At 37.7% G+C, this 21500-nt stretch overlaps 1 protein-coding gene across 5 annotated transcripts in view; it reads right to left on the bottom strand.

Moving 5' to 3' along the window:
- Nucleotides 1-21500, bottom strand: part of MYO16 (myosin XVI) — a 411384-nt gene that overhangs the window by 169826 nt on the left and 220058 nt on the right. For all 5 annotated transcript variants that reach the window (XM_075424696.1, XM_075424706.1, XM_075424665.1 and 2 more), the window contains 3 exons: nucleotides 13622-13732; nucleotides 11371-11436; nucleotides 8131-8258 (listed from right to left, as the gene is read on the bottom strand). In XM_075424696.1, the coding sequence (XP_075280811.1) occupies nucleotides 8131-8258; nucleotides 11371-11436; nucleotides 13622-13732 (305 nt within the window). The remainder of the gene's footprint in view (nucleotides 1-8130; nucleotides 8259-11370; nucleotides 11437-13621; nucleotides 13733-21500) is intronic.

Raw genomic sequence — 21500 nt, 5'->3', positions numbered from 1 at the left:
CTTTCATTTCAAATAACAGAAGGTTTATGGATGGCAAATAATAAAGAACAGAACGTAGGAGATTGGCTGACTTTCTATGTTCATGAGGGCTGTCAGAGCTGTCAAGCTATATTGTCTTGTACCACTAGCCATGCCAATCAAATCTAAAGCTTTCAAGCCATTTTGAAGGTATTTATAGCAAAGATTTTATCTCTTCCTTTATCTTCTGTTCAGCAAAGGAGTCTGCTTATCCTGCCTGGTTCTCTTCGCAGATGGGGAAATACTACTGTGGTAATGATGGGAGTCAGAAGGAAACGAAAGTGTAGAATACAATTGGAAGAAAGGACAGGAAACAGGAAAGAAACAGGAAGGAAAAGAAAAAGATGACTGGTTTTACAACCTGCTCAGTTTCTGCAGTGCAATACACTCTGACTTTAGTGATGCTGTTTCACTTAATTTCTTGTTCATGGTGTGGAATAAATATTCCAAAGAATGAGAATCTCTGAGGAGGAAAATCAGCAAAGAAAATGAGGTAAAAGGCAATATGAACAACGAAGGTGGGAAGAAACAACAGAAAAGTGGAGGGATGGAGGAAGGAAGCAAACTCAGTGATGCACTTTAAGCATGGAGAAAGCAGGAAAAGAAACAAAAGAGATGGAAAGGATAAAGGCAGTGAAGCCTGATTAAGAAATTAATGCAAGAATTTCTTACTTGAATTATAAGAAGCTGTTTTCTTTATAGACAACTGAACCAAACAAAATGCAATTTGATGCTCCTCCTTCATTTATCTGCTTGATCAAATTTAAAAGGCTGTTTCTACAACAGCCAGTTAGATTTTTCACAAGTACAATGGCAATTCTGGCTGGTCAGTGTTATCTGTATAGTTTAGTTTCTGAAAATGAGAGGGCAGAAAAATATAGTATCTGGCCCTTGCTTTGTCTATTCAAATCTCACTTCAAATAAGAAATCTCTCAAATAAAGGAAGTAACAAAAGAGGGAAGGATAAAAAGGTCTTCATACTCAGACAGGGATGAGATCTCCGCACCGTTTAATCTCATTCAGTTCTTCAGGGACACATACAGCGCTCTGGTGAACATGTTATTTGCTTGCCTGGTAAACTGTGGTCTTAGGTGTCAAGACTGATATCTCATTACTACATGAGATGTGTCAAACTGATTTTATCTGTATCTTCCACGTCTCTATAATGAGCTGGAGTCTGACCCCGGACTTCAAATTCCTATTGACATCAGTAGGAGGTTTGTGGTCCAAGATCGCAAAAGTTTGCAACCTGGATATATGTTACGCAAAGACCTCAAATAATAGGTCACAAAGCCATATTTAAATGAGGTCTTAGAATCAATTAAATCTTGTGAAGTCAAGAAGGTCACTATCACAGCTAATAAGAAATTAGTATCTCTACAGAATTGACAACGTACTCCGTAAGTCCACTATCCCTTGCTCAGACCTTCAGCTTCTGACTTCCTGAAAGAGTTTTAAAAGACAGATGATACTTGATGTCACCCTCTAAAATCTGCATGCATCTCTCCCCTTTAACTATAACTTCACTTTCCAAATGCTAATTGTACCATGCTGCCTCTGTTCTTAAAAAGTAGCATTAGTCTTCTGCCTTTACAATGGTAGTGTCCAAGTTCCGTGTTCCTGTTATCACTAACAGGAACAGGAAAAAGTGAAACAGGGCATTAGTCCTGTGATACTGCTCCCCTAGAGACATTTCATACTCTTGCAAATTACAGATCTTATGCCTGCATTATCCAGAAAATCAGTGAGCTTATAGACAGATACAAACCTATCTTGCACCAACCCTCCTACTTCCCACTCACGTTGGCCAGTCCTCTGACACCTGTGTACACAATGACGAAATAATTTTGTCCCTCCACAACATACTGGAATCTCCATCCCTGGAGGTGTTCAAAAAACGTGCAGATATTGCACTTCGGGACATGGTTTAGTAGGCATGGTGGTGTTGGGTTGATGGTGGGACTTGATGACCTTAAAGGTCTTTTCCAACCTTAATGATTCTATGATTCTATACTTAATCCAAAATCACAGCTGCAACCTGCTATCACTATATCACAGGTTACCAACAAGATTAGCAACAGTGGCTCACTGGTTATTTCAGCTGTTAAGGAACTTCTCTGAAATTTAAACATCTCCTGAAGTTTAGTACAGTCACAGTCACACATGATGCCGGCTGAGCAGAAGTGTTCATGTATGTTTGAAAATCATATCTGAAATAATTCATAGTTTGTAGCAACTCACAGCTTGTGCAACGTGTACTGCCCTTCGTATCCAGCAGATAAATATTTGTATCATTCTGAGGGCTGAATGATACTTGATATTTAATAAATTGTTGTAATACTTTATTATTTTGTTTGCTTAGGCACACCTGCCAAAAATAGCTTCTTTAACAGACGGCTTTTCCAGGATTAGCAGGGTGGGGTTATTTTTCAGAAATCTTTCTCACAACTGGAGAAACTGGGATGGGGGGGAGGAAATGCTAAAATAACATTTGATGTTCTTTTGATTGTTTTCCAGTATTACAAAGCAGACATGCCAGTTGTAATTATAACCAGAAAAATGTCTTCTTAAACAAAGGAACTGGAGTGTTTGCCATGAATTTCCCCACTTAACAATTAATTTGTTTCACTTTTTAAATAAAGCTATGTTTTGTTTTTCACTGCAAGCTAACTGTGACCCACATAACACGGGACCATGCAAGGGTGCACAAAGTGGACAGTTTCTCTCCCTTCTTGAATATTTCTTCTCAAGATTGCTGTTCCCTAAATATTGTAGTGACACAGCTACAAAGATTTGACATTCTCGGCTCAACTGTTAACGTTACAGTGATTGACATTTTGTCCAGCAGTGTCACAGGAACTTGTTTGCTAAAGTGGTTGCTAGCGTACAGTTCAGGGGTCAGAATCCACTAGAACTTGGTTGCTGAAAGAAAGACACGTCATTTAGTTGCTCTGTGAATTTCAAAGGGTTATGTTCACTCTTAGTGAAATACAGATTAAAGTACTGAGAACGAAATGCTATGTTAGGTAAACTTTTAATTGTTGATATCACTGTTTGGAACTTCTGGGGAAATAAATAACACTGAAAAACTAATTTGGCACCTTGAACCAGATTTTATTTACTCCATTTCCTTTGAGGTTGAGTAAAATTCTTTTTCATGTCCCCACTGTCCACAACTTCTTTGCTTTGAGAATTTAATTCTGCTTAGAGAACAATTCCTCTTCTTTGTTTTAAATAATTATTTCATCACTATATTTTTCAAAATGCAATTTACAATATGAATGTGGATTTCTTATAACTTTTGGCTGGACTGCCTCATCAAGGTGGAGGATAAGTTAGCATTGCAGCACAAAAGCATTCTTCTGCAGTAAAACTTCCTTAGAAGGCATTATGAAACAGGCAAAGCAAAGAAGGCTTATTTCACAGATACAGAAGGTTAAATCAGAGACAGTGTACTCCAAGGGAAAGGAAAATGGGACACAGATTTTGAAATCCTATGCTCACCACGGGCTTTACACAAGTTCCACTAAGCTTTCTCATTTTATTCCTCCTTTGGCTTTCTAGCTTTCCTTTGTACAACCTGATGGAAGGACAGGTTCCTGCTATTTCTTCATTAACATTTTGTTAATACAACCTTAATTACAACTCTAGTCTCCATATCTTAAATTAGTATAAGTAATATGAAAAAACAAACTCTGTTTTGAAATAAAACATTCAAAACTAAAATTGATGGGAAAAATCCATTTCGAAATGTGAAAATACAAAGACATGTGAAGGAAAAAACAGAAGACGTTCTGCAACCAGGGGAACTAAAGAAGCTACATCCTGCAAATCCACTGCACTCGGATTACCACCCAGCTGCTCTTCTGCTACCTTGTGCCAGTCTTGCTGGACCACTGGCCCCACTCATGCCGGCGAGCTCAGTGATCAGCATCTGCTTGCCGGACAGCCCGCACAAACCGCCTGGCTGTTGCCTTTCAGACCTTTCAGCTGTGGTTGGAGTTATGACTGCCTTTGTGATGGCTCCCAAAAACCACAAAGTTTGTCTGAGCACCCCAGCTCTGAGACCACCATGGTTGTTAGTGGCCAGCGTGTTCAGAAGTTATTGGGTGGAGGGGGACTTAAAACTGAGCAGACAGAACCATCACATAGAAGTAGTCACGGTTTAACCCCAGCTGGCAACTGAGCCCCACACAGCCACTCGCTCACTTCCTCCCACTCCGGTGGGATAGGGGAGAGAATCAGAAGAGTAGAGGTGAGAAAACTCATGGGTTGAGATAAAAACAGCTCAATAATTGAAATTCTTTGAAAAAATTGTAATGAAAAGGAACACAACAAAAAAGAAAAAGGAGAGATAAAGAAAACCCAAGAAAGACGAGTGATGTGAATGAAAACCAATTGGTCACCACCAACCGACCAACGCCCAGCCTGTCCCCGAGCAGTGGCTCACCCCGGGCCAGCTTTCCCCCTGCTTTATATGCTGAGCATGACATCATACGGTGTGGGATATCGCTCTGGTCAGCTGGGGTCAGCTGTCCCGGCTGTGTCCCCTCCCAGCTTCTTGTGCACCCCCAGCCTCCTCACTGGCAGGGCTGTGTGAGAAGCTGCAAAGTCCTTGACTGCTTAGCAACAACTAAAACATCAGTGTGTTATCAACATTCTTCTCATCCTAAATCCGAAACACAGCACTATACCAGCTATATGGAAGAAAATTAACTCTATCCCAGCCAAATCCAGGACAAGTAGTTAACCAAGGAAGCCCAGTTAAAAAAGTATTGGAATATTTCAGAACTGCATTTATTTGGTTCTGACAGGAAATGAAACTGAGATCTTGAAAACTTCTCCACAAACCTCTCTTCAAGTGAAAAATCAAAGAAAAGCTGACTGGATGCTATACCACATGCCATCAGGGCCAGAAAGTAAGCCCTGCTTCATGCTGTTTATTAGCATATATGTAACCAATGAATCATCCCTCACAGTGGTGGAAGAACCTTCTCTTGCTGACAGCTAATGTTGTTTTACAACTGATATAGTAAGACAGCAGAAATCCATTTTGACCACACACAAGAGTTCATGCACACACACACACGATCACGTGACAGCAAGGTGGTAAATGAATAATTTGAGTTACATCACAGATAGTTTTCATATTATTATTATTATTGTCAGAAAATCAATGGAAATTTCCCTCATAACTTTTACTTTATAGACATTAATTATTTAGATTCTATGAATTGACTAATATAATGAGACTATCTCATTTTTAATAGCTCTTTATGAACTTCTAGAAGATCTCAGTTCCCTTCTGTTTTCTCATTTAGTTCTAGCAAAAGAAAAGTATTTACAAAGGACTGTTTCTAGCTGTTTCTGTTAAATTGCAGCTATTCTTTTCTCCTATTCCAGATTACCAGATGCTTTCCTTTCAGCTTCTATTTTCACAAGTGACCTTTAGATCTCATTAATTATCCATATAAAGATACTTTAGGATGGCCTATCTACGGGTTGCCTTGATGTGATATGCAAACAAGCCAAGTGCTGATGCTATCAACAGAGCACTCTCTTGTCACATTCTCCACCAGGTCGCTGATTTACAATAAGCTACAGTGAGCTGGGCAGGGATCAAGACAGTGGGGCTTAACACAGGCCTTGACATCCTGATATGAAATCATCAGTAGCAACTATTCCCTGATATCAAAGCCATTTATCATTCAGTACAATATTCTTTGTGTACTGCTACACAATACTTTACTTCGCAGTTACCCTTTTTCTTGAAGTGTTAATAAATGCTGTTTTTTGCTTCTTTTCTGTCTGCACTTCACAAATATCACAAATATATTAATCAATTAGCAGTGTCCCAAGTTCCTACTTTGAAGAAAAAGCTGAAAACAGTCTTAGTACATTTCTTACTTCTATAAAAATTATTACACCTAAACAAGAGTTAATATTTACCAGAAGATAACACGAACATATAGTAATGATTTCCTGATATTGCTTGTACCGCTGCTTAAATGTCACTGCTCACTGGATAAATAAGTAACTATTCCATTCTGATTAGGTTACAAAAACGTTATCATTTGTTTCAACCAATCAACAGTCAGTTCCACGCATAATTAATTTATACATTTATAATCTAGGAACCTGTAAACTATGTTTTTTTTATAAACTAGGCTTTCAAAAGAAACATTTAATTAGAATACTCAGATGTATTTGAGGGAGGTGTGGTAGATACACCAGAAGGCTGTGCTGCCATTCAGCGTGACCTGGATAGGCTGGAAAGCTGGGCAGAGAGGAACCTGATGAGGTTCAACAAAGGCAAATGCAGGGTCCTGCACCTGGGGAGGAACAACCCCATGCACCAGTACAGGCTTGGGGTGGACCTGCTGGAGAGCAGCTCTGCGGAGAGGGACCTGGGTGTCCTGGTGGACGACAGGTTAACCATGAGCCAGCAGTGTGCCCTGGCTGCCAAGAAAGCCAATGGGATCCTGGGGTGCATCAAGAAGAGTGTGGCCAGCAGGACGAGGGAGGTTCTCCTTCCCCTCTACTCTGCCCTAGTGAGGCCTCATCTGGAGTACTGTGTCCAGTTCTGGGCTCCCCAGTTCAAGAAAGATGAAGAGCTACTGGAGAGAGTCCAGTGGAGGGCTACAAAGATGATGAGGGGACTGGAGCATCTCTGCTACGAGGAGAGGTTGAGGGAGCTGGGCTTGTTCAGCCTGAAGAAGAGAAGGCTGCGAGGGTACCTTATAAATGCCTAAAAATATCTGAAGGGTGGGTGTCAGGAGGATGGGGCCAAGCTCTTTTCAGTGGTGCCCAGCGACAGGACAAGGGGCAATGGGCACAAACTGAGGCACAGGAAGTTCCGTCTGAACATGAGGAAGAACTTCTTCCCTCTGAGGGTGACGGAGCACTGGAACAGGCTGTCCAGGGAGGTTGTGGAGTCTCCTTCTCTGGAGATATTCAAGACCCGCCTGGACGTGGTCCTGTGCAGCCTGCTGTAGGTGACCCTGCTTCGGCAGGAGGGTTGGACTAGATGACCCACAGAGGTCCCTTCCAACCCCTACTATTCTGTGATTCTGTGACTTGATATACAGAACTTCAAATGTTCACGGGAGCGTGTATGCACATAAACAGAATGCAGTATAAATGGATACATATGGCTGTATTTCTGTGCTCATTTTAAATTTTGTAACTCTAAACCAGAATTATTAGCTGCTTCCACGTATCGTATCCTCTCCATTTCATAGTATTCAGGTTTCTTATAATTAGAGGTCTTTCAAGAGCAATTGCAAGAGTTATCAAACAGATCGGCATGTATTCCAGGCCAAGTCAAAATCAACCTTTTTTTTTTTTCCCATCTCCCATGAAGTTCTGCAAACCTTTGCCAATATTTCAGCCAACAGTAATTGTCCAAGCGACAAGACTGAGCAACCAATTTCTTGGTTAACAACTACGTCAAACTTTAAGCAACTACTTTCAGCTAGGCTGAAGGAAGAGAAGGGATTAATAGATTTGGGGATCAAAAGTTCCAAGTGAATTCAAAGTTTCATCATTATAAAACCAGCATATTTTGCTGGAACTGTTTCATTGGAGATTTCCAACATGTTTATTCACAATATTGAAGTTATTTATCATCAAAACAACACTGGGAATAAAGGAACTGGTTAAAGTCCATTCTGAAGGTGGAGAGCTAAATAACAAGCTCATGGCCACAGCAACATGTAAGACATGGAAGCTCTAGTACAGGTGCCCCAACTCAGAAGTTTATAATTTACTCAAGGACTTTCCATTTTTATTGTCATTAGATTCTGTTTCTAACCCTGATCCATGTAATATTAGCAAACACACAGAACACTTTTGAATTCTTTACCATTAACTCTTTGTTCCTAATTAGATGCAGCTAGATGGAGTGGCAACTCCCCAAGAGGATTTATGAACTTGAGATCTAATTATACCTTCTCCAGTTCTATTTTGCTCTAACATATGATACAGAGATCAGTACACAGAAAGCAATAAGTTGGAGGAAAAAATAAAATGGAAATCTCAACTGCTGAGTCCTGAGGGAAACAGCTGAAAGGCAGGAGTTACAAATTAGTTAATAGGAAGATAAATTTTCACCTGAGGATAAAGCACTGGGGACGCTGCTCCTGGAATAGCATGTGGTAAGCTCTTTCAGCACAGGAAAATATATGTGGGGGAAGTGAGGAACACAATTTTCCAGAGTTACTTAAATAAAGCTGAGTGACCTGAAAAAGAGTAGAAAATTAACATGATCAATACATTTCAAACTAATTATGTTTCATCCCTCTAATCCTGAGTCTTTTGTAAAGCTCGCTAAGCATTATGAACAGAATCTCTGTATGTATGTAAGTGGTACCTTTACAGTATCTACGAAGATTTAAATTACAGAGAGCTGTAAGCACAGAAGATCTAATTAAGATACAAAATTAAACATAACTAGAGGACTCAACAATACTGGTTTGTGCACTGAGTGAAACAAAACCTAGTAAGTTACTTTATTATACCTCATGTCTGTAGTTCTTTAATGTCTTGACTTAAAACTCTTACAAAATGAAATATGATCACCCCATGAAAAGTTAAAATTGAAATCAAAGGCTGAAGTTATAAACTAATTCATTTATTACATGACAGAGCACTCTCCCACAAACAGTCTCTCTGTAATATAGAATAACTTCTGTGATACACATAGCTTGCAACATGTACTATCCTTAGAGCTTAAGTATGAGTAAAACCAATTATTTGCTACTGAAACCTCAATTTTTTCTGAGAATATCCTGATGTTCTTTCAGCTGATGTCAAGCAGATTTTGGAAAGTCTGCTAATCTCTACAATTCTGTTCTTTCAGAACAGAAAGTGACTTAGATAAGCAGAAATACCATACCATTTTACAAATATCCTTAAATAAATAATTTTACCTACCTTTTCATATAGATTTTATCAGACCTTCTCATGGGTTTAGAAAATTAACACAGACTCTAACCCATGGCAGCTGGGGGACAACTGGAACAGTATGAAGCACGTAGAACGATATTGGATGCTATGACTTAATCAAATCCCTTCCTTTCCATCATGTCCTGTTTTCTCCAATTATGCTCTCTAATAGCTTGTCACCCCTTCCTGTCTCATGCCTGTCTTATTTCTTCAGATATTAAACTCTTGAATCTTGGGGTATCTACAATACTATGGCTGAATGAATCCTCTGCGATACGGCCTTATTCTCATTCAGGCCCTTCGAGGTACCAGACTAAACAAGATTGAATCCACACTGATTCTCAAGGAATCATCTGATGATACCTCCGAAGTGGAATCTGCATGTTCCTAATAGTATATTGCTACTATAATGTACAGTGTAGTAGTACAGTGTATTTCCATGTAAAAATTCATTATCATCCAGCAATTGCATTGAATTGCATATGAAGCAATGTATATCAGTGTCCATTCATGTAGGATTCTTTATGTCATCTCAGAGTGAATAATTGCTCATCAAAATATTTATTTTAGCAGTATTCTGTTGCAACTAAATGTGGGAGGTCAGTGTAGGATAACAAAATAAATATTGCCGAGAAGTTATGAAAAGTGTTTTAAAAAAGAGAAGAAAACCTAAAGTGTTGCTGTAATTGAAAAATGCACATGATAATGTTTTCTTTGCTTCATCCTGGTTTTAAAAATAGTATCATGCCCAACACATCTTTGCATTCTTTTATTGACAGTTAACAAACCACATACCTGAATCAAAAATGCTAACTAATGAGCCACATCACATAACATGTCAGTGTCTGCTAAGGAATTGACATCAACAATTTCTATTACTTTAATATACAGACCATCTAACACTTACAGACTTCAACATAACACCAGCTAAGTGGCTGCAGTACATTTGAGCATTTCAAAAACAGAGAAAACAAAGCTCTTTTACTTTTTTTTTTCATTATCTGGGAAATACCTGCCTAATGCACAATACCATGCAGATTAATAAAGAAAGTGTAAAAGCAATGATCAGCCAAGGTGACCCAAACAATTACAGGACAAAAACTGTCTCATTTTAAACTTGCTAAAATAAATCGGAGAGGTCAAGAGAAGATGCAGCAAACCTTCAGGAAACATTTTAATATGTAAGCCTACCACCTAAATTCCTTTTCTTTACAGCTCTCTCTTGGTGCACAGAATCACGTACCTAATGCAAAATATACAGTGACAGCAAAAACTACCATCATCTAAAACCTTGGGGATGATGGACCATTTCCATTTCTAGAAACTAAATTTAGACTCCCAACGTTGAATCTGCTGCTCCTGTCACTGAATGTCACAGCATTTCTTTCTCTCACATTTACTACTGCTACACACAGAGCCACATGACATAGCAAACAGCCACAGACTACAATTTGCTTAATAAATTTTGAAACCTTTATAATCCTTGTAAACTAAATAAATATATTCAAATACTGTAACACAACAGGAAGTCTGATCTCTGTCCAGTAATGAGACCTTGGTGCTTGAACGAGAAAATAACAGGGAGGGGAGGAAGTAAATTAACAGTTACGCTAACATTAGGCCTGTAAAATGGCTGAGTGAGGCTGAAAGAGAGATCAAATCATCTGAATTTCTGTTACTCCCACTGATCTACAAAGTCAATCTAGTCTATCTAGGTGATAAAGTGATAAGGCTCTTGTAAATACCTAGTCTGTCTCACAAATAAAAGATGTGGAAGATAAGGGTACCACTAGTATTCAAGAGACAAACATCTGAAGAACTTCTTAAGTGGCCTCGTGCACATGACAGTGCACACATGGCCTCAAGACGCCTTTGCCCTGACACTGTCTGTGCCCAACACAAGCCACCTCCCTACGACCGCCCCAGCATAGTGCTGAGCACTTCGTGCTCGTGGCCTGGATGGTGCCTGAACTGAGCGGCCTGGTGCGGAGCACAGGCAGCCGTTCTGAGCCTTTCTGCACCATTTAAGGTTGTTGTGTTTTGGGCAAGGGGTATGTGAGCTCAATCAGCCACTGCATGAAGTATGCATCTAATTTTGCAAGTCTGGCAGCAGCAGCAAACACCAAGGTCGTGTTATGCATCAGGAACTATTTTTAAACAATCGAAAGTGCTACTGCTCATACAAAACATTAGAAAGATGGCTGTTTCACAAATAAGACACAGCAAAAACAGGGGCATCTTGGAAGAAATTTTAAAAAATTTGCTAAAATATTAAAACTTAGATGATCCCAAGATAAAAGAAATGCATATATGTTAATTAATTTTAGGGTTATGGCTTGCCAAATGGACTATATGAATCCACTGAAAAAGATCCACACTGTAACATTTTAAAGAAAGAATGCTTACCATGGTAGAATAAATAGGAAGTTCTTTAAATGGGTTAACAAGCAACAGTATATCACCAATGTAGGTCTGAAAAAAGAAGATATAATTGCTTTATTAAGTAATATATTAAATCTATAAGGAGGCTAATGGTTTTCTTCCAGAAAAGACTTTTGGCAAAGCCTCTTAAATCTAGCTATCAACATATTAAACATAATTTGCAAAGTCAGAGTTTTTAACTACATAACTTTGAGATCTAAATTTACAATTCAGACAGCATTAATCATTCTTTTTGTAATAAAGCTGAGTTCTTCATAATGCAAAATTATGCATAGACGGATTGCACTGCATATATTCTTGGTAGATTATTTGAAAGTTAATCTGTAATTTACCATTTCTTAAACTACCAAAATGTGACATGCCTACCACATAAATAAGTTCCTCAAATAATTTTTTGTGGGATAGATGACATAATTAAGAAATGCTATCTTGATTACCCAGAATTGATACATTAAAACATGTTCCTTGTGGGATAAGGCAGAGCAATTGATACACGGATAAGTATTTATGTATGTGTATGTGTATATGTACATATGTACATCCATACAGAGAAAAAATCCTGGTTATATTGAAAATAGCAAACCATCCACTGACTGCAAAGGTGCCAAGATTTTATTAGTTCATACTTAAACACTCATAAGTGAAACATGTACTTAAACATTAGATTGTAGGTCACCCTTGTTGCTATACTTCTCAATCCACGTAAGTAGATGCTGTTGCATTACCCTCTTAGAATGCAGAAAAACGTTAGACCTCTGTCTCTGAAGAGGTCAGATAGCAAACCATCATGTGAACAGTCCCAGTCATGCTGCCTTTTTCAAAATGAAGTATGTTGATTTGGGGAGGTGGAAAATGTTGCCTTTCATAGTAAATGCACTGTTTTTCTTCTGAAATGCAGTCATTTATTTCCTCTCTCTTGCCCACCTCAACTGTGCTGTTGGGTTTTCCTGCAGAATGGAACTTTATTAAGCTTCATGAAACATGAAACACGAAGTATTCAGTGCTAAAGAGGATTTTGGTTTGGAATTGGAGTGCAAGGACTTTTCCTTCTAAGTCTGAGAATGAAATTACCCAAAGATGCAAGGGTTTTCAGCTTTGATGCTGACACTCTACCTAAGCACAACGGCTGCTGTTGAGCAGAATATTAATGATCACTGCCTATAAATTTCTATTAAGCTAAGGAGAACGGCAGAGCAGGGCATGAGAACCTCTTAGGTGAAATCTTCAGTATTTCAAAATAAAAGAAGACTTCCTTTTTATAAATCCTAAGTATCTGCGGATTCTCCTGAACTCAGTTAAAGTTATCTGTTTTGGCATCCTTGAAAGTGAGATAAAGCAAAAGAAATACTCATAGTAAAATAGGATTTGATCCATGATTCTAAAAACCAGAATTTTTATTATCCTTGAATGTCATAACACCTAGAATTGAAGTTCCCATAACATCAAAGGTATTCACAGCAATATCCCAGTTCCCCATATTCCATTATTCTAAGCAGTGCAATCAACTTATAAATTTACAAATAATTTGCATGTTTCTCATTAACATGCCACTTAACTGTTCAGTAAGCTAGAAGTAAGTTGTGAATAAGATATGAATAGGGATACAAAAATTTTCAAGTGCAGATTTTTCTGCAGAAGTAATCTGCGTTTAACCGGATGCTTCCCAAGTTTATTATAGCATAACTGGGAAAACTTGCTTTACAAAAATCTTGCTATAATTATTTCATTTGGTATCCAGATGTTTAACATTACAATATAAAGAATTATTTCTTTCATGTAGGAAGAGATAATGACTAATTAAACCTCTCATGCTGAATTCTAAGCCTTTTAAATCTAAATTTCTTTTAAATTTCCAGTCATCACGTGATCTATTAAAATTAACATAACTTAAAAAATGGAGAGACCTTTTGGTGGTTTGAGAAGGAAGATTACATGTGGCCATTAATTTTACCAATACACTTCCTCTGTGAAATTAACACCCATAAATTGAATCCAAACCTATCTGAAGTGTCATTCCATTTTTTATTTCTGCCTTTCCTATATAAACTTGGGAAATTGCAGGGCTCACACACACATACGTCTTGATCCATTTAAATATTAGTAATGAGCCTGGTGCAGGTTACTTTCCAGTAGTTATGATAGTAATCCTGTTTTTCCTATCCTCTCATTTGTTCTTTTTTGAAAGCTTACTGTTGATAGCTGACTAGCAACTCACATATATCTGATTATTATTGAAACGCTTCTGAATCTCATAAAGCAGGCTGCTGTCTGTTAGCTCACTCAGAGAAGCCAGGTCATCATTTGGAGCTGGAGGCATTAGCTTGACCTAGAAAACACAAATTAGAAAAATAATGTTACTTCACAACCAATCATTTTGTACCGTAACGTTCTAACCTAAAGTATAAACCTAGATCACTGTAATTTATGGAAAAAAAGTCTTTAGGAAACTGGAAAGTTGTCACTCCTCCCACACAATTACACATCATTAATTTTAAGTAAGAGAAGAACATAAAAAAATATTCTCAACGTTAAGGTGTATAACTGCATTAATCTGATGGACTCTTAAGAACACAGAACCCTACTAGAGTGCCGTTTGCTATCCCTGAAGCCATAAAGATTCCCAGCTCAAATGCAATTCTCCTGTTCTCTTCATTAAATGTTTATAGCAGAAGAAAACAACATCGTAAAAGTTAGCACACTTGTAAACTATATATTGCCCAGTATTTAACAAAGCTCTCATACTACTCTTCATCATACAGGATTTAATATTCTATCGGAATTTTTCCTGCAGAATAGAAGGAAGTTAATAAGAAGTGGGAATCATGTTGTCAAGGAGACTAGAAGAGATTCAGAAGCAGCTACTTTAGTCAAAACCGGTGAATAAAATGAGCTCAATATTTCTGAGTTTTAGGAGGAATAATATAAGCTCTGCAAGGCAAAGTAAATGCTAAGGAAACAAACAAACAAAAAAAAATCCAAAAGAGCGAATAGGAGACAGAAGAAAAAAGAGTCAGTGATAATGGAAATTTGATTAAAGACAAAATAGACTTTGATACATTAAGCAGTGTGCTTATAAATCCTGATCTACACTTAAAATGTAGGTTGATTCCTTTTTTATGTCAGCCCAAAAAATTTTTGCAAGTCAGCAGAATGCCTCATGTGAACGACAGTAGAATTATTTGAATTGCTTGTTCTGAGTTTACTAAAATACTGTCTCAGGGACTATTTTGAGGATGGATAATGCAGATGAAACTTCTTTGTTCTACTATTCTGCTTACCATGAAGGCTCAGGAGAAAAGCAGACACTGCCCCTTCTTGGGGAACTACAGGTATCCTCAGCCTCTGGCAGTGGCATGGGGTAGGAAGGCAGTGACGGAAGCAGCAATCAGACTGGGACATTTTGGAGGGAACACAGGGTGAGCTTCTGGCAAGGAGAAGACCCAAAAGACTATGGATACTGGTGTTTAATACTGGGGATCTGATCCCGAACTATGGAACTTCCACAGTTTCCACAGGTTTAAGGTCTAGTTCAGAAATCATGTCACTCTGGGTTCTCTTCCTACGTTTTTCAGAGCTGCACTATGTGGTATTGCTGAAGAATTTAATCTTAATGAAATAACACTAAAAATCTCTCTTTGTCTCAATGTTTCAAGATTCTTGAAACACACACCCAAACACTCAGTCACATGCAATTTTTAGGTGATCATGAGCAAACACTGGGAAGTTTGTAGTCATAAACAAGCAGGATGAATTAGATGTGCATTTGGATCTTCTCTAAATCATAGATCTTTGACCCTATCAATATTTTCCTTCTAAAATAGGAGTACTGCATACCAGTATCAAAATACCCAATGAACAGATGGCATTCCTTATTCTTCTGTTTTACCAAGAAGAAACAAGTGATGCACACCAGACATCACAACCGCAGAACCACTATCCTTTACAACATAAACCAAAATCTTGTTGTTTTTTCTATTTAAATATTTCACCAGTTTTACTCATATTCCTATGCTGGCATGGTACAAATGAAGTTATAAAACCTTGAAAGCTTCTGTAGTCTACAAATAGAGAAATACGAATACAAATTGTAGAATATCATCATCACACTTCACTTTACACAAAATATTCTTGTGGGTTCAAGGTGTTTGTCAAAAGATAACGACTCACATTAGCACAAAACAAAATGCAAGAGAAACCTTTTATCTGCATGTTTGACTTGTGCCATGCCAATATGAACATTTTTTCTTAGCTTCCAAGCTTTCTGTGGTCTTAGCTATCCTACCATTACACAGTTGGTTACAGTCCAAACAAACTGTCAAGTACTATACTTGGTTTTCAGTCACTTGCCCAACTCAACCTACTCTTGTCTTTAAGTCCAGTACTGAATAATGAGACAAAAGCTTAATCACTAAAGAAACTGCAAAACAGAGCAAAATTAATCCTAAGAAATATCCCCTGGCATGTAATAAGTTAAATTAAGCTTGTGAAGGGTCTAGAGAAGTCCTATGACAAGTAGCAGAGGGAACCAGCGTTGTTTAGTGCAGAGAAAAGGAAGCTGAGGGGAGACCTTACCGCTCTCTACAACTACCTGAAAGGAGGTTGTAGCGAGGTGGGGGTCGGTCTCTTCTCCCAAGTAACTAGCGACAGGATGAGAGGCAATGGCCTCAGGTTGTGTCAGGGGAGGTTTAGATTGGATATTAGGAAAAATTTCTTCACTGAAAGGGTTATCAAGCACTGGAACAGGCTGCCCAGGGAAGTGGTGGACTCACCATCCCTGGAGGTATTTAAAAGACATGTAGATGTGGCGCTTAGGGTCATGGTTTAGTGGTGGATTTTGCAGTATTACGTTTAACTTGGACTTGATGGTCTTAAGGATCTTTGCCAGCTTAAATGATTCTATGACTGTATGTCTGAAGCCACAGCTCCTCACAGAGGGAAAGTTTGTGTAAGCAGGGCTTGCAAGGTCGCAGCTTCTGTTGAGTCCCAGAGCCCTGCAGTACCTTTTATGTATGGAGAGCACGCTTCTACTCTTTTCTCTACTTCAAGTGCTATAGCTATAACTGCATTTTTGTTTCTTGTAATACCTCTGTCCTGGAGATTTTCATGATAGTATTGTGGACTTCAAAAAACTTCCATTTTGGGACTGATACAGTGACTGGAAAAATTTGGGACTTCTGCTTTAGTCTTTAATCATTTCCTTATTATTCCTCTAAAGACAAACACATCCATTAGAAAATAATGCTTAGAATAAGTATATGAGGAAACAGGCAAACTCCTCACAGACACCTGTCTTCTTTTTTTATCAGCTCTACCAACAGGCAATAAATGTTAACAACTAAAATGGTATATGTAAACCTCATACACATGTAACAGCATGAATATTATTAAGAGATGTTTTCACTTTTTTCCGCTCACCCACTAAAACAGGAAAGGCAAGCATCTAATCTGCATTCCATCTGCAACAGATGTTGAACTAGACAGATAAAGTAGCAACCCATAAAAAAGTTAAGGAAAAGGTACCTTACAACAGTAGTTCTAGAGGTACTAGCTGCATAGATGTACAAGGACAAGGAGGCAGTAGTGCCCAATCACACTTGAATGATGCTTTCCTTCTTTCCCCATAAAAATTGTGAAAAAACACCTCTCATTCGATTAAGTCCAAAAAGCAATAAATGTATATGTATACAAGAGTAAGTATCTCAAGGAGGTTATTTACTAGAGTTTGCTAATGTATGATTGTTTTTTACATATACATGTAAAATGTACTTACTCCAACATGTAAACAGTGAAATAGGCCAGCTGGAAATTTCACGATGTAGCTTCCCACAGTCCTCATCTCACTGATTCATTTTTTTCAGAAGAGATGTACTCTAAAATGGTGGAGTCTATCAAAATGTTACTTTGACTATTCTGCTTTTTCCTGTGTATTTAAAGTACTTTCTTCTTAAAATATTTGTATTTTCTGAACATGAGTTTCGAACACGACAAACTTACACAGGTTGCTTGCTGTACCTGTCTTTCTGTCTACCTATTCTAGATGTTTACTCCTCCCCCCATTAAAGTGAACACAAATCTTTATGTCACATAGAAGATGCCATTTCTTTCTCTTTTTGTTTTTAATCACGGCAGCTGGATGTAAGGCTGACTAGAAAACAAGAATTCCACTTGGCAAAAAAAAGTAAATTATGTTTTGACATTTGTTTTTGATGATGCACACTGGAATAGAACGAAATGAACAAAAGAATTCCAAGAACTTTTGAAAGTGTCTTGTAGAGAGAAACCAGATGAAAGACAGCAGCCTGTGGCCTCCTTCCCTTATAAGCGTGCTCACCTGGCTTGCAGGAACAAAGGAGGCATAGGTCATCACTATACTCCCTTGGGTACTAACGAAACTCAGAACATCAGTGCCAAAGAATGAGTTTCTCTTAATCTATCTCTATAAAGATTAAATCTACGCTAGGCTAGAGACAAATCTCTTAATTTGTAAATAAAAGAAGGGTGTGGATTTGAGCACTGCTCTTGGAATCTCCATATTTTCTGAACTGTTGGCACACTTCCTTGTACATGCTTGGCTCATGCAGCCAGCACTCATGCAGGTAATACCTGGATGTCATTCAGGTCACATGCCAACGGTCACTTCCCATAGGTTGTTTGAACACGGCCCCAGCTTTTGAGGGAGTAAAGAGTTTTGTTTTATGGATGAGCACTGACCCATCCCACATAGCCCTAGGCCAGAGAATGGGCCCTGGCTTGTTTTTATTTCACAGTCTAGGTAGAGCCAAAGATGCTGACTCTACAGACAGATGGTTAGAAATGTGCAGTGCTCAGTTAAACTCCAAGTAAGGGAACTGAAATCTTTTTCCATCAACTTTTTTTTTTCTATGAAGTTTAGGAATTTGTGATTCACCATTTTCTAACAGACTTCGCATCAAAATTCACAGCTCAATGAGAAAATAAATCACATAGAAATATGAAACTTTAAATGCCTTAAACCCACAATCAATTTCACTTGGTACTAAACATTTTTTACATTATTAATAACTTCTTTGTTGGCACCTTCAAATTCTGCTCTTTTAATCTATATTTCTGAGCATATAGATGAGTTTTCTCTATTTTTTCACCTCGATGCATGTATCTGGCTATCATGCTGATTGCATGATGCATATTTTATGAGACATAAAAGAAAAATAGTGCTAAATACAGCATAAGTTCCAATATAACTATGCCTCGAAGTTATTAGTTTTTGAGATTTTTGTAATACTAACAATGAAGATTCCTATTTACTCATTTAAATTACATGCACTTAACAGCATTCACAATCTGCTCATACAATAAACTCTAATGATTTTTAATTTTTTTGCATACTTGTGTCACTGAAATAAGTATGCATTCTAGCTCTTATATGTAATACTATGATATACACAGTTGTCCCCTGTGTATGTGGAAAATGATATTAGAACAATCACAGTATCAGGGGATACTCTATCTTACAGTTCATATGGCCAACAACATGTAAACAAGAATTGTAAGACAAAGACAAAATATTTTTTTAAAAAGACCCAATTAAGGAAAATAAAAGATTTAATCTATATTTATTTGTAGCATGAAGCACATAATTCAATTCCAGGCCAGTAATTTAAATCTGCTGTCAAAAAAAATATCCTTCCTAGCTGAGAGGAAGAGAAATTGCCAGCTATGATAAAATTCTGGAAATTACTCTTACTGCTTTCTTTGTTTGGCAGAACAGACCTTGACTTTACAGATGATCAAAGAAAATCTTTTACTTAGGAAAAAGGAAAAGCCACTACAAGCCAAGAGAGACCCAAATTGCTTTACTGATGTAGTCATTTGATCCCCATCTCCTAAGCTTCATGTACTAAAAATCTCACTTTGTGAGAAATAATATTTTGTTAAGGCTCTTTTTCATCATTTTTGCAATTAAAAAAACCTGAGGCTACATATAAATTTGAGCTGTTAGTTTTCTCAATGCCAAAAAAGTTATGAGCTTTCTCTATTAAAAATACATGCTTCAGATGTAATAAGATGAAATTTTTCTCTATGTTCCCCCAATAAAGGCCTAATCTGCATGCCATATTGCCCAAGAATGTATATTTCTAACACAAAGCATATGAAATATCTTGCTGATCTATTTCAATAATGTATGAATATAAAATCCAAGTAATGACTCTGCATATACTATTGAAAAATTACACAGAACATGGTTACTTTGAGTGTAGTTTGGAACGCAACTGGTAAGAATAAAAGATAGTGCAAATCATTAGAATTAGTATATCCAAGGGGCAGGGGTAGTGGTAAGGTGTTGTTCAAAACTTTCAGTTGGTATCAGTACTAAATAAAATCTTACTTCCTGAGTTGCGAAATAAAAAAATAAAAAAAAAAGCGTTACTTGGAAATATCATCTCCGAAAACTAAGATCTATGTATTATATACACAAATATGGATGTGATATACATATACCTACATTTCATAATGCATGGCAAGTGGTACAGAATACAATCACTGTATTTCCAGGATCACAACTGTGTCACTTCAGAAAAATGCCACATTTTCATTTGACAAAATATGGGAATTCTTTAGTTTACTAAAATTAAACTGTTTCCTGAAGTGACTGAACTGTTTTACAGTCTTTTGTCCATAAGAGCTAAAGCTCATTAAGCCCTTGCCAATGGAAAAGTTCTGTTCATCTATGATTTTTTTTTAATGCAACCGGTCATATAAAAACACACTGAAATAGCACGGTTTCTAACCTATCCCATGTTAGTGCTGATTTCCCAGCTAGGAGTGTTCCTGATTATTCTTTTCCAAGTGAGCATCACTCCTTATTCAGCAAATGCATGTACTGGGCAAGGTTCTTAGTTTTTACTGCTTCTAAAATACTTTGAGATACACATTTCTTGTGACTTGTTTAGAGAAGTATTTTACAGAGTGTTTTCTGCGGAAATTTCTCAGCTAATTGAGCTAAAAGAGATTCACCTTTAATTCTGCGGTCTTGTCTTTGACTTGCAACTGTTGTGGGAAGTTCCACTGAAGTAGGGTCAAACAGCAGAAGGAGTAAAGTTTTGAAAATCTGCCCTGGTACCCTGAAGTGACTCTAGATCATGGTGGAGGACAAAACTACCAGCATGAAGACCTGCTGCTGGTCTTTCTCACCTGGAAGATTAGCTGTTCTTCTTCCAGTCAGTTTCTGCATATGTTTTACTGCACAAAGTATAAAGCAAAAGTTTAGCCTAGAGATAATGAAAATCTGAATAATTTTAGCTAGGTCTGCACCAAAACACAATCAAACAGAAGGAAGTACATATGTTCTTGTCCACACTCGGGTTGAAGACCTAGAAGCAAGTGATAGTCTCAGCAAGACCCTAAGCTAAACTTCTCCTTCTCTTTTCCTACAATTATGGGAGGGTTCCTCCTATTAGTGTTGCAAGCATTTACTTTTCTGACCAGCAGTGCTTCTCTTTTGGATTGACTGTGTTTTCATCACATCACTGCACAGTCAGCAAGGCCAGAAATTGTATGACATGAAAACAAGATGTAAGCCAAGTGCAAAACAATTCGTGGTATCTTCTGACTGAATAGGGAAGTGGCTGTTCTAAAGGGATTCCAAAGCTGAGGGTTTTCAGAGATGGACTCGTATGACTGACATATAAACTCACTGATCGATCTCATATGATCAACACATTCCTCTGAAAGACATTTAAAAAAAGCCGTGGGGTGTACAAGCTTCTGCCAAGGCAATTATGCAGGTTTCTTTTGAACTGAAAGTGGTTTGAATGTCATCAGTATCTTGCTCCTTTGTCATGCTTCAAATCCACAGTAAATTATTTTCAATGGAAATTCTCCCCCCCAACTCTCCAATTCTAAAGTACTTTTTTTCTTAAATGCCTAAATACTTCTGGAATATTGTTTCCCAAACGCAAGTAATAGAAAATAAAATGCCTTGTACCAAAAAAAAAAACCCTAATCCAAACAATATTTAAGTCCTAAACATTCAAAGTCAGGACATGCTAGATTTACAAGCAACAGATAATTGCCTCCTTTTGCATTCACCCTCTACACTGAATGAGATTGTGATC

This window comes from Opisthocomus hoazin, chromosome 1, assembly GCF_030867145.1.
Source record: "Opisthocomus hoazin isolate bOpiHoa1 chromosome 1, bOpiHoa1.hap1, whole genome shotgun sequence".
NCBI classification, from domain to species: Eukaryota; Metazoa; Chordata; class Aves; order Opisthocomiformes; family Opisthocomidae; genus Opisthocomus; species Opisthocomus hoazin.
This window is presented reverse-complemented; position numbering and strand designations above follow the sequence as displayed.